This window comes from Enoplosus armatus, chromosome 1 (assembly GCF_043641665.1).
Source record: "Enoplosus armatus isolate fEnoArm2 chromosome 1, fEnoArm2.hap1, whole genome shotgun sequence".
Taxonomy (NCBI): domain Eukaryota; kingdom Metazoa; phylum Chordata; class Actinopteri; order Centrarchiformes; family Enoplosidae; genus Enoplosus; species Enoplosus armatus.
This window is the reverse complement of record NC_092180.1, coordinates 23,774,966-23,787,305: the sequence shown is the minus strand read 5'-3', so window position 1 is coordinate 23,787,305 and position 12,340 is coordinate 23,774,966. Positions and strand designations below refer to the sequence as shown.

Sequence of the window (12,340 nt, the reverse complement as noted above, 5' to 3'; positions counted from 1 at the left end):
GCCACACGAGCTGTAAATCACGCCTTTACCGCCCGTTTGTTTAATGTTAACCTACATTCCATTTTTGTGCGGTGGGCGATTACCGACTGCAGCGAATAGCTTACAATCAAGACCGCCCAGGTCCGTTATCGGACATGCAGTCAAAACCAGGTCGCTGCTAACGCTAAAGCTCATTAATTACCTCTTCTGCCTTACCTGCATTAACACGGCAATCCGTTGTCAAGACACGGATTAAATCTGAAGCATCGCCCTCTGATACAAGCCAGGAGCAGCGAAAACAGAAATAACCTATACCGCCAATCGCTCCTCCTTCGCTAGCCTAGGCGGATGCGCTTCATCAGCACATCAAATTGGGTTTGTAAACCAAAATGTGTGAAGTTGCACACAAATGTCACATGCATTTGCAGACCTCTCTGAAAACATTTATCCGACTGTTTATGGGGGTCTACGATTTCAACTATGAAGGGAAATTTGAAATAAGCAAGTCAAAGTGAGGTGCGTCCGATAATGGACGCATATGTGTTTCATCGGTTCTAAGCACGCTAGCGACATAGCTAAGCGAGCTAACGTTAGCTACCCAGCTAGCTCTCTGCGACACGATTGTAAGCGCTGGTGGAACGCACAAGCAAATGTAAGCGGCCCAGTGGTACTCCAATACGGGCCAACAACAGTCAGTACCACCGTAACTCAGAGGAAACCAAACAGCATCAGTAAAACACAAAAGAAATGTTAGCACACGTTAAGTTAATCACCACATCGCTCACCAGCTCTAGGCATCCACCCTCTTGACAGCGAATCCCTGTCTGTGTGTCCACCGTTCAGCAACGTCAATAAAAGCAAACACTTTCCGGTAAAACCTTCACAATAAAACCGTTACAGAGAAACGTGTTGAACAAAAAACGTTTTTGACCAAAACCACAGGCCCAAATGTGTTTGCCTGTTTTTAAATAAGATATGTTTGCATTTTATTTTGTGGAATTTCCAAATGTTATTTTAAATTTTGTTTCAGAAAATTACCACTTTAATAGGCCTACAAACAATAAAAGACAATCAGGATTTTCAGTTAGAGTTGAATTAGGATTAATATAGTAGGACATCATGCTTATACAGGTGGAAGTGGAACCATAAATATATCAAAATGTATTTTTACTGTGAATGTTTGGTGTACTTTAGTGTAGAAGCAGTTTGTAACCATAGGATATAAGGATGCTTAAACAAAACTATTACAATACATAGGTGTAATGATTTTTCAGTACATCTTTTAGTCCTCATCAAAGACATCAAGAACACTGAGCCATTTACTCAGTGATTAACATAATAACAAAATGAAAGAAAAACAACAGTGCATCAGTTTAAGTGTTCAATGTCATAAATGCACATTGGGGTATTTAGTCACCAACTATTCGTCATGATTTGGTTTGTTAATGCCTTTATTTTGAAATTAAAATTCCATTCCCGAAATTAAAATGGTTAAAATGGTTATCACACACACATTTCAACAATATGAAGTGGTGTGAGTATTAATCAGTTTTTTCCTCCAGGAAAAAAAGCTGCTCCCCAGGAATTCCAAAAGACTCTAAAAAGGAAAGTGGATAACCAAATAATATTATGAGCCATTAGAAGTTTAATACATTTCATATTTCGGTAATGTACTGTGCAATATGCTGCTAAAGTCACAGCATCTACTGGATTTTGCTTGCTATGCTGGTGATGTGGAAAGTTAATTCTATTGTTGCACTCATTGTAAATCTTTCTTAAATACATCAGCTGCCTACATTAGCAATATATGTTTTTAAATGATTCCATTCAGATCAGCTCTTTAGGACGTCCATCCTTGATCAAATCACTTTTGCTGTTGTTCTTGTTTAGATTTACCATTCTGACGATGCCTAAAAAAAGAATAATATGTTCATGCTACAGACTAAGCCTTTCTCGCCCTCTAATGTTGGATGAAGAATATTACATCCTGTACTCTATACTAAACGGTCACTTGGTGGCGTTGAGGTCCACATATTGCTGTTGGACACAACAGTTAGTGGACGTGAGCAGTTCACTAATTCCTGCCTACTGAGACCAGAACATTTTACACTTCCTTTTAGTGATATTAATGGTAGAATGATGTTGATCTGCAATGCTTTTGAAAAGGGTTTCAACTTTTGTGTTCAGATAATGACAGATAGTCAGAGGAAGCCACAATTTGCACTTATATTAGGTTTTACTTGACTTTATCAATATAGAATATAAAATACACAGCATGCTTCACTGAAATGTATTTTCTGTTTTCCCTGTCCAGCTTTTTGTCTAGAGTTCTTTGTATTGTATAAAACATTTATGATGTTGATATCTAATGCATATAGTTATTATTCCCTTTTATGTGTTTGACCAGATCACTATGGCAGACACTAACTGGTTGTTGATGATAATCATTATATGAATATGCTGACACATTTTTTTCATAGGACAGGAAGACACTTTATTTAATTACAACAACAAAAACAACAAAATACCATATTTTCTGAACCAAAAACTACAGGTTCATGGCTCAGACCCTTTAGGTAAATGAGCGAAATAAAAATGAATGAAAGGTTTGAATAACATATTTTTGAAGCCGGAACTAAACACTAGAGTGAAGATTCAATGTTAAGGCTGCTTGTGCTTTGCTAAAAATATTGTCTGGTTAAAGCATACAACAAACATTTTTTTACACACTGTTGTTATAGTTTATCAAGTAAAAACACACAGTTCTTTAGTGATTCTTTGGTGATACAATGCAAAATACAAAACCATACACACAATACATAGTGCAGTACAATTATGTACAACATGGGCACTTTGGTTTTGGTCCTCACAAACACCTTAAAAAAGATCACATGAATATTCAAATAAATGAGTGAGTAGCCTCAATTTGAGGATAGAAAAAGGGGGAGGAAATGTGGATGTCAATCTCACACTGTTGTCTGTAATGTAAATGATAATGTGTTGTGCAATGATTATTTCTAATGTAGACAGCTCATGTATGTATTTACAATGAGTGTTAAAGGAGAATGCGCTGCAATACTGTGCTGTCTGATGATTTGAGCAGCACATTGAGCTACATGTCACTGTGTTGCTGTGCTAGTGAAGCTCCCCTGCCAACATGCACAGTAACCCTGCAGGACAGTGTGGAGGTGTGACGTGCACAAGCCCCGAATATAGTGTATGTCTTGTAGGAGGGGCTAGTTTGGATCTGGACTGGACGCCCTTCAAAAAGCTTTCCCTCTGACCTGCTCGGTCCCACTCACCCAGGCTAGTTGAGCACAGCGGAGCACAGCAAGCCCCCACTGGACATCATGGGACTCACACAGGACACCAACTTCCAAAAGCTGCAGGACTGGTACACAGCCCACGCCCTGAACCTCAACATGAGGCATATGTTTGAGGCTGACAAGGAGAGATTCAACAAGCTCAGGTATACATCCTATTAAAACAACGTTTGTTTGTTTGGTAAAAATGCAGCATCACTGAACAGGATATAGATATTTTATATGTTTGTGATTTCACTTGATAATGCTCTAATGCAGCTGGACCACAGACTCACGCTGTTTGGATATTTTTGTTTTCAGTCACAATCACTGATGTCTCTCTGTGTTTGGACAGCCTAACACTGAAAACTGAGGATGGAGACATTCTTCTGGATTACTCCAAGAATCTCATCACTGATGAAGTCATGAAAATGCTGGTTGATCTGGTAAATTAATTTATATTGTAATTACCTATGGCTTTTTAAATGCTTAAGGTGGTTTTCTTATTTGCTCCCAATAATGCAATTTGATTAAGAACTGAAAGGGGCAGATGTAATGTCAAAATCCCATCAGTCCTTGCAGCAAGCTGCAAGTGGAGGTCTGCTCATCTGTTACAGGCTTCATCTTGAGGGAATATTATGTACACAAGCTGAATGCATTGATTGGAGAGAATGGTCATCAATCATAACCAATCATAACCACTATATACAATTTCATTGCTGACATATACAGTTTGGATATGTATCTGTAATGAACTAACATTTATTGTCTTTTTCAGGCGAAGTCAAGAGGCATTGAAGCTGCCAGAGAGAAGATGTTCACTGGAGAGAAGATCAACTTTACTGAGGTGCTCATTGTTGACCACATGTCAGCTGTAACCTGACTTACACCAGTGTTTAGCTCTTGACATTTATCCTGGCGGCGTGAGACAGCCACTGGCACTGAATTTACACCATGTGGCACAAAGACTCTTGCACATAAGCTTGTTTTGAGTTTGTTTAAAGAATGAACATTGAATACAGTGAATGCAGCAGTTGAGTAATCTTCAACTCCTTGATCACCAATAGTATATGCAGCCAATGATAAAATATCAGTGCCACAGTGCTGAGTGTAAGAGTGTCTGTGTGTGTTTTTATTTCCTATATGAAGGGCCGCGCTGTGCTCCACGTGGCTTTAAGGAACCGCTCCAATACTCCCATCATAGTTGATGGCAAGGATGTGATGCCAGATGTCAACAAAGTTCTTGAGAAGATGAAGGGCTTCTGTCATGTGAGTGAAAAGCACCAACAGACAGATGCGAAATCACTAAGCTAGGTTGCACTGCAGTTTACACATTTCACAGCATGGGTGTAGTTATCCTGCTCATGAAGATGTGAATGTTTGCGATGATTGTGTTTACCTGTTGCAGAGAGTTCGCAGCGGTGAGTGGAAGGGCTACACAGGAAAGGCCATCACGGATGTTGTCAACATTGGCATCGGAGGATCTGACCTCGTGAGTGCATTTTATGGAAAGATGTATTTTTGATGCATTTTACGGCAACATTTCAATGAGCCATCACATGACTGACAGCTCACATATTCATTCCGAATCTGAATTAATCTCAATTTGAACTTGAATTGATTTGAACTGTAGGGGCCCCTGATGGTGACTGAGGCCCTGAAGCCTTACTCGAAGGGTGGACCGCGTGTGTGGTTTGTGTCAAATATCGATGGAACGCACATCGCCAAAACCCTGGCACAGCTGGATGCCGAGACAACCCTCTTCATCATTGCATCCAAGGTAGCTGGTTGCACCAGATTAACATCTCACATCTGAGGAAAAAGTGCTTTCTAATTTATATTTATGTTTAAACCATCAGTTTGTACAAAATCTTTCATGGAACGGAGCAGTTGTAAGTTAAGTGTCCATTCAGGCAGATGAGTTTGGCTAACACGTCTATTCACAGTTATTCCAAAATACTGTACATCCATTCATTCATTATTTAATGGTAAATATCTTAGAGACAATGAGAATCTGTCTGCTGATGTGTCTTTTTGTAATGAAACTCCTCTTTTCCACGCAGATCTATATCATACGTTTAGTTGCATTATATATGAACACTATCTAATTCTCCATTTAAAGACATTCACCACCCAAGAGACCATAACCAACGCTGAGTCAGCCAAAGGATGGTTCCTTGAACATGCCAAAGATGTGAGTACACAGCAGCCTCAGACAGCAGCAGCATTTTGTTAGTTGGTTTATTGATGTCCTCCAATCATATCCTCTCTATGTATCAACAGAAAGCTGCTGTTGCCAAGCACTTTGTGGCCCTTTCCACAAATGGAGTAAGTCGCAACATTATTTACAGGTTTAAACCTTCTCCCTCTGCCCTGTCATCTGATCCTAACGGTCCTGCTGCTCTCTGTCTCCCCCTCAGCCCAAAGTAAAGGACTTCGGCATCGACACAGAGAACATGTTTGAGTTCTGGGATGTGAGTGCTCTTTAAGCCTTAAAGCAGACTGTGTGCAGCGGGTCCTGCCTTCATCCACAGACTGTGATGGGGGCCGTAGGCAGCAGCTATAAATAAGCTAGACTTTTGACCTGTGAAGTAGGTGGGACGGACGCTCTGGCCAGCAGCTGCTGGGTAATCAGAAGCCTCTCTCTTCAGACTCAGTTATTATTGGTAGCGACCTTCTCTCTTGCAGAGGTTACTGTAAAGGCTGCGTCGCATCAAAGGTCAGGGAGCTGCATTCAGTTACATTGTTGGTATTTAAAGGGTAACAGCTATAATATGCCCTTTATGTCACAGAAGAAAATGACAGCCAGTGTTTTACACTTATTACTTGTACAGAGTACGCAGTATTTTCAGTCCCTAAGAGAGAGAGAAAAAACTTGACCACCGGGACTAGACTTGTGCAAAAGATCAAAAGCTAAATGATGAAGTGCTTCATGTTAATGCTTATTAAATAAATTGCTATTTTTGTCCTGAGTGTACGGGTAGTACAAACCATCTTATGGTTAGTTGGGAGTTTTGTATAAGGTATGGATATATTTTCAGTATTTTGTTTAATTTTGTCTTTTAGTGGGTTGGTGGCCGTTTCTCCTTGTGGTCTGCAATTGGAATGGCCATTGCTCTGCATATCGGTATGTACAGTGTATTTTTTAACTAAAACTAAATAATTTAAAGTCACTATGTTTTGAATTTGAACATTTTTGAACTTGGTGCCTCCCAGTGATATTCTCAAAAAAGACAGTGTGGCAGACATCCCACTCATTTCAGAGATGCTGTGATGACATAACAGACTTAGAGTCTACAGCCATGCTAGCAGCTCTGTGAGGTTGAGCAGCGATGCTTTCAGCTAAATGCTAACATCTGCATGCTCACAAAAACGTTAAATGTTTAGCAGGTATAATGTCTGCCATCTGGTCACCATCTTGGTGACATGTTAGCATGCTAACTTTTGCTAAATAGCACTAAACACAAGCACATGTACAAGTACAGCTGAATCTGATGGGAATGTCATTAGCAGGTACTTGGTCATAGTATTGGACACATACAAATTTAGACCAGATGGTGGCGCTAGATGAAAAGTCAAGGGATCAACAAAGTTATAACAATTCATCCTGAGGGGGACATAAATGTGTGCACCAAATCAACTCAGAAGCACAAATGTCAACCTCATGGTGGTAAAGTATATATCACCAAAGTCATTAGGATTCATCATCTGGGAACCAGAATGTCTGTACAAAATTTCTCCCCAATAACTGTTGCAATATTTGAGTCTTGACCAAAGTGGTGGACGGTCTCACTGACCTACATTGCCCTTCCCAGAGCCACATCAGCTAGCATGACTAAAAATTCTACACATGGAATTCGTCTAGGATAGGATGACACACTGAAAATACAAGAATCGTTCCCAACAGTCAGTTCAACTGTTTAATCAATATCATAAATATAATCAAAAGTTTATTCAGTCAGTTAACTTCTCTCTCACATCTCCTCTTCTCATCAGGCTTCGACAACTTTGAAAAACTTCTTTCTGGTGCTCACTGGATGGTAGGTGCTTCTCTCCAACACGTTCAGTCCTCCACCTCTCTAGTGTGGAAAAACTATTCATACGAGCCTTCCTGGAGAGAAGACACAGACTACATGAATATAAATTAGCATCCCTCCCTCTGCTGCAGGACAACCACTTCCGCACCGCTCCTCTGGATAAGAACGCTCCCGTGCTGCTGGCTCTGCTGGGCATCTGGTACATCAACTTCTTCCACGCTGAGACACACGCCATGTTGCCCTACGACCAGTACATGCACCGCTTCACTGCCTACTTCCAACAGGTCTGCCCCCCACAATGCTCACAGTAAGATTTCAGTAAGAACATCCGAGAATAAGGAATAAGGAATTTAAAAGATGATTTTGAATTGAGGTTCCTCAGGCACATTGACCAAGGAGAGAATTGCTTTGTGTGTTCAATCTTAGCATGGACGGTGATATTAACACGGACTGTCTGTGTTAATCATCCACACCCATTGGAGAGAATTGAACACGTGACATTTTTGATAAATATCTATTATCTAGGGTGATATGGAGTCAAATGGAAAGTACATCACCAACCATGGAGCACGTGTAAACTACCACACCGGGCCAATAGTGTGGGGAGAGCCAGGAACCAATGGGCAGCATGCCTTCTACCAGCTCATCCATCAAGGTAACATCAAAAATCATTATTCAGTCACAGCAACATGTAGGTGATTCAGACGCATTGCTAGCTGGTTAGCCTCATGCCATGAGTCCGTGGGTTACTTGTATGTAGTAAATGTTTCACTAATGCAGTCCAACTGTGTCCAACTCAGGAACACGCATGGTGCCTTCTGACTTCCTGATCCCAGCTCAGTCACAGCATCCTATCAGAGACAGCCTGCACCACAAGGTACCACTGTGTCATAAAGCGGCCTGTTGAATGGGTAGAGACTTTTATAGAGTATACCTGCTGAAATGATGATTCCTTGTTGTGAGGAAATTTGTTTAATTAAGCACTGGTTGAACGCTAGATGCTACAAACATTTTGTTTTGCAGTTTTATGAGTTATTTATTTTGAATTCAAACAAAACAACTTCTTGTGACCTCTGAGGAATTTTGAGCCCAAATTGTGAAACAGTGATCTAAGCTACGGCTGCAGTGGTGTGCAGTTAGCGTGTGTATTAATTGCCTGGAAACCTTGAGGAATACATATTTGTAAAGGTCACATGTGATTCCACCACAAGAGCCAGCTGAAGAAAAAGGACACTGAACCTCTGTGTGCTCTAAGAGTGTCGATCGGAGTTCTACAGAGCTCTAACCCCTTTGCTGAGGTGTAATTGAATGTGTATTCTTAGTCAGATACATGAAGAACTCAATAATGAGGAAATTCACACTGTAACCACTGTAAAAAGATAAAAGAAATATACGTTTTTGCCACCAAAATTACAGATTGTTGTAGCGAATCCGCTACAAGTCTGAAAGGCAACATGTCAACATCACTCACAAACTATACTGTATCTGAAGACGTTTGTGTGTGTGTGTGTGTTTGATGTGGCTGTAGATCCTGCTGGCCAACTTCCTGGCCCAGACAGAAGCTCTTATGAAGGGTAAGACCACAGAGGAGGCCAGGAAGGAGCTGGAGGCAGGCGGCCTGAGTGGAGAGGCTCTGGAGAAAATCCTTCCACACAAAGTGAGTGGAATCAAGAAAAAAAATGACTGACTCTAGAGAATGAACACCCTGTGCTCAGCAGCTCTCATAACAATGACAACAACCTTAAACCTGAATTTGAGAAGAGGCGGTCATCTCATGTTACTCGAAAAAAATAAATCATGCTTGATTTGAGGTAGTGCCAAGGGCAGACTGGAGTAAGTACCAGGACTGAAAAAGCACAGGAGGTAGTGCCCCCCAGTGACCATGAACAAACACAGCAATCCAAACTTTTTTATTTGTGACGATGGCATCTATAAAGTGGTCTGTATTATGACATATTTCTCATTGTTTAACTCAGGTATTCCAAGGAAACAGGCCAACCAACTCAATCATCTTCAAGAAACTGACCCCACACACACTCGGAGCACTCATAGGTGAGAGCAAACAATGTTTCTCGTTATTTACAGCCTCTGATATTAACATGAATTAGTGGAAGAACTGTTATTGTTAGTGGTTATAGAGGTAGTTTTATTTTGTTTATTTGGATTTGGATTATTTGGACTCAGTTATACATGACCATTCATAGTTACATACACATTTCATATACAAAAACATATCCATATATATCTAAACTAATGCATACTTATTGACAGTGCAAGAATAAGTATGTTGTCAGCCACAGTTAGAGCTTACAGTCTACTGTTACTACATCAATTATAATACACATGTTAAACACATTATCAAGGTCTGTCTACCATCCCGGTTTCCATCCTTGGTAACACGTAATGATGTTAATCTCTATTGCTTATGTGGAATTTTTGTTGATGTTGCACTAACAACCGCTTGTCCTGCTTGCTTATTGGCCTTTTGAACTTTAGAATTTGTCCAGATAGTGCAATTGAATGCTGTCTCGCGTGTTTTACTACTGCGGGCCATCACATTAAGTAGAACAGCACACTCTCCCTCTCATTGTAAAATCATCCATGCTACAATCTACGATCTCTGTGTGTTGCATTGCCCCACACTGCACAGCAATAGCAGATAAGACTATAAATTAGACCTTAAGAACATCTTTAGTTAGATATCTTTAGATAGTAGTAACAGTAATCATCTCATATTGCTACAATTTACAGATGAGATTCAGTCAGCTGCACACGGTTGCATAGTAACAGTCTGTTTGTACTTTGGAAGCCTAACTCAGAGAACAGGTTATATGATGTACAGCATTACGTATAATTATGTCGTTGTTTTTTTGTTGTGATAATGATTATTCTGTCTTGTTTTATAGCAATGTATGAGCACAAGATCTTCATCCAGGGTGCAATGTGGGAGATCAACAGTTTTGACCAGTGGGGGTGAGACAGTTTTTACTATACACATACTATACATTATACACATGCAGTTGATAAGATACTGGTTTTATTGAGCAGCTTTCATTTTGTCAGCTCTTTACAAGCAGCAGCCAGTAATCACTGCATACTTATTTCCAAAAATACTACACTACACAAAATACACAATACTGCAATACTACTACAAATACTATGATCCACAAGCCATCTAGAATATTTCCATCTGATGGGATGGTGCAGCCATGAAATATTATTTCACTCAGCGTAAGCATCATATACCTTCAATAAAGAGTTGGAACAAACGGATACAGAATATATGTGATACTGTCAGAAAATGTGGAATATGATGATTTTAGTTGGCGAAAAGGGGCGTAATGGTTTCAGAATGTATAAGGGTTGCTGAAAAATCTATCTGAACTATTTTGGCAGCCTATAATCCTGCCCCTCAAATTGGAAGTCATCTCTAAAATGAGCATTTAAAAAAATGGGACATACAATTAAAAACTAATGTTAATGTGGCTGAAATGGTCTGTTTGGGATTAAACCCTTCATGTGTCCTTCAAGCATCCACTGAATCAACCGTCTCTCCTCTGCATGTGTCCACTCTCCTCCACATTATTAGAGTCGAACTGGGCAAACAGCTCGCAAAGAAGATCGAGCCTGAGCTCAAGGACACCGCAGAGGTCCACTCCCACGACTCCTCCACCAACGGACTCATCAACTTCCTCAAGAATAACTTTGCCTGAGTCGAGTCAGTCCTCCCCAAACAACTTCCACTTTACTCCACATCATTATCCATCTCATCAGCTCATGAGCTGCATGGAGACTGACAGGAGACTCGCAGAGGCAGCTGGTCAACTCCCACGCAGTCAAGTTGAGGCACTCTGTATGTTTTTACTCTCATTTTGAATGTTGTGACTGTCTACAGCGCTGTCTTTTTTTATGTTTGTTCGTTCACCACTGTGACGGGAAAAAAGCTTTTTGTATTAGAGTGTTGTGGAAGGCAGAGTGAAATATGCTCTCACTGCTCTCACAAGAAATCTTGTTTCTGAAATGAATATCTTTACACAATGCCAGTTTCAGTGTCAGTCGTACCTGGTCTAATGTAAAAAATAAACACACACAGACACAGCAGCTGGTCATTGTGCTGCTATATACAAATGGCTGTTACTGCAATAAGTGCTGCTGAAAGAAAACTCTTGCGCTTGTGTAAGCAACAACTCACTAGATGGCATCAGAGTGCCAGATTTATGTACTGGGAGCAAACCAGCCACCCAGTAATCCACCATTTATTTAGTGGAACAAAGGGTCAAAGGTCAGTGCATCTGCACTGTTCCTCCCCACAAATCCCCAGACTCCACAGCATCCATTTAGAAAGAAAAACAAACAGCTGGACTACACAGCATCTGGACTGCCAGCCACTCCTCACTGGCACTATATTTAAACATCATTAAATATAATTTGCTTAATGTTTCAGTGTCGTGTGCCAACGTGTGGCTGTGAATTTCTCCTGTAAACATAGAATCACATATGATAATGGTATGAGAGAGAACATCTCGCACAGTACATCATGTGATGCTGTTAACCACAATTCACTGACAAGATCAAACATATTTCATTATGTTTCGTCCTCCTCATACTCACTGCTGGGCACAATTACAGAGTGTGTGTGAGGAAAACAGAAAGTTAAAAAAAAAAAATCCTCAGACCCCCAGACAGTGCCGGGTTTTCAATGCTGTTGCCAGGCAACAATACTTTACTTCAAATCTAACTTGTCCTTTTTATCTCCGGCTCTGAAAACACAGAAGAAAGTGAGTTTGTCTGAGGATAGAAAGCCCTCCTCATTGTCATGTTCAGGATTCATTATTAGTAGGATGCCTGTCAGTTTACATGTTTCTGATTATTCCAGAGAAGCCGTCACATTTCTGAATGGATGCATGGATACACACTTACACTGCAGAGTTGTGTCTCTGCTCCAAACTATTCACGCCAGGTGCAATAGGTTGAAATAAGTGATTAGGTCCAGGCTCAGTTCATCGGAGAGCAGAATCAAAC

At 40.5% G+C, this 12,340-nt stretch overlaps 1 protein-coding gene across 4 annotated transcripts; it reads left to right on the top strand.

Moving 5' to 3' along the window:
- The first annotated feature begins 3,289 nt into the window (after positions 1-3,289).
- gpib (glucose-6-phosphate isomerase b) lies at positions 3,290-11,356 on the top strand. Of its 4 annotated transcripts, none has more exons than XM_070906605.1 (18): positions 3,290-3,448; positions 3,637-3,727; positions 4,060-4,128; positions 4,431-4,550; positions 4,690-4,773; positions 4,915-5,061; positions 5,404-5,475; positions 5,565-5,609; positions 5,702-5,755; positions 6,348-6,408; positions 7,278-7,321; positions 7,450-7,602; positions 7,844-7,973; positions 8,119-8,195; positions 8,874-8,975; positions 9,295-9,370; positions 10,225-10,291; positions 10,908-11,356. In XM_070906605.1, the coding sequence occupies exons 1-18, from the start codon at positions 3,330-3,332 to the stop codon at positions 11,029-11,031; spliced, it is 1,635 nt and encodes a 544-aa protein (XP_070762706.1). In that variant the 5' UTR covers positions 3,290-3,329; the 3' UTR covers positions 11,032-11,356. The 4 variants fall into 4 exon arrangements, with proteins under 4 accessions (XP_070762706.1, XP_070762546.1, XP_070762627.1 ...); XM_070906445.1 differs by having other exon boundaries at positions 8,847-8,975; XM_070906526.1 differs by having other exon boundaries at positions 5,404-5,479; positions 5,569-5,609; positions 8,847-8,975.
- The last annotated feature ends 984 nt before the right edge of the window (positions 11,357-12,340 follow it).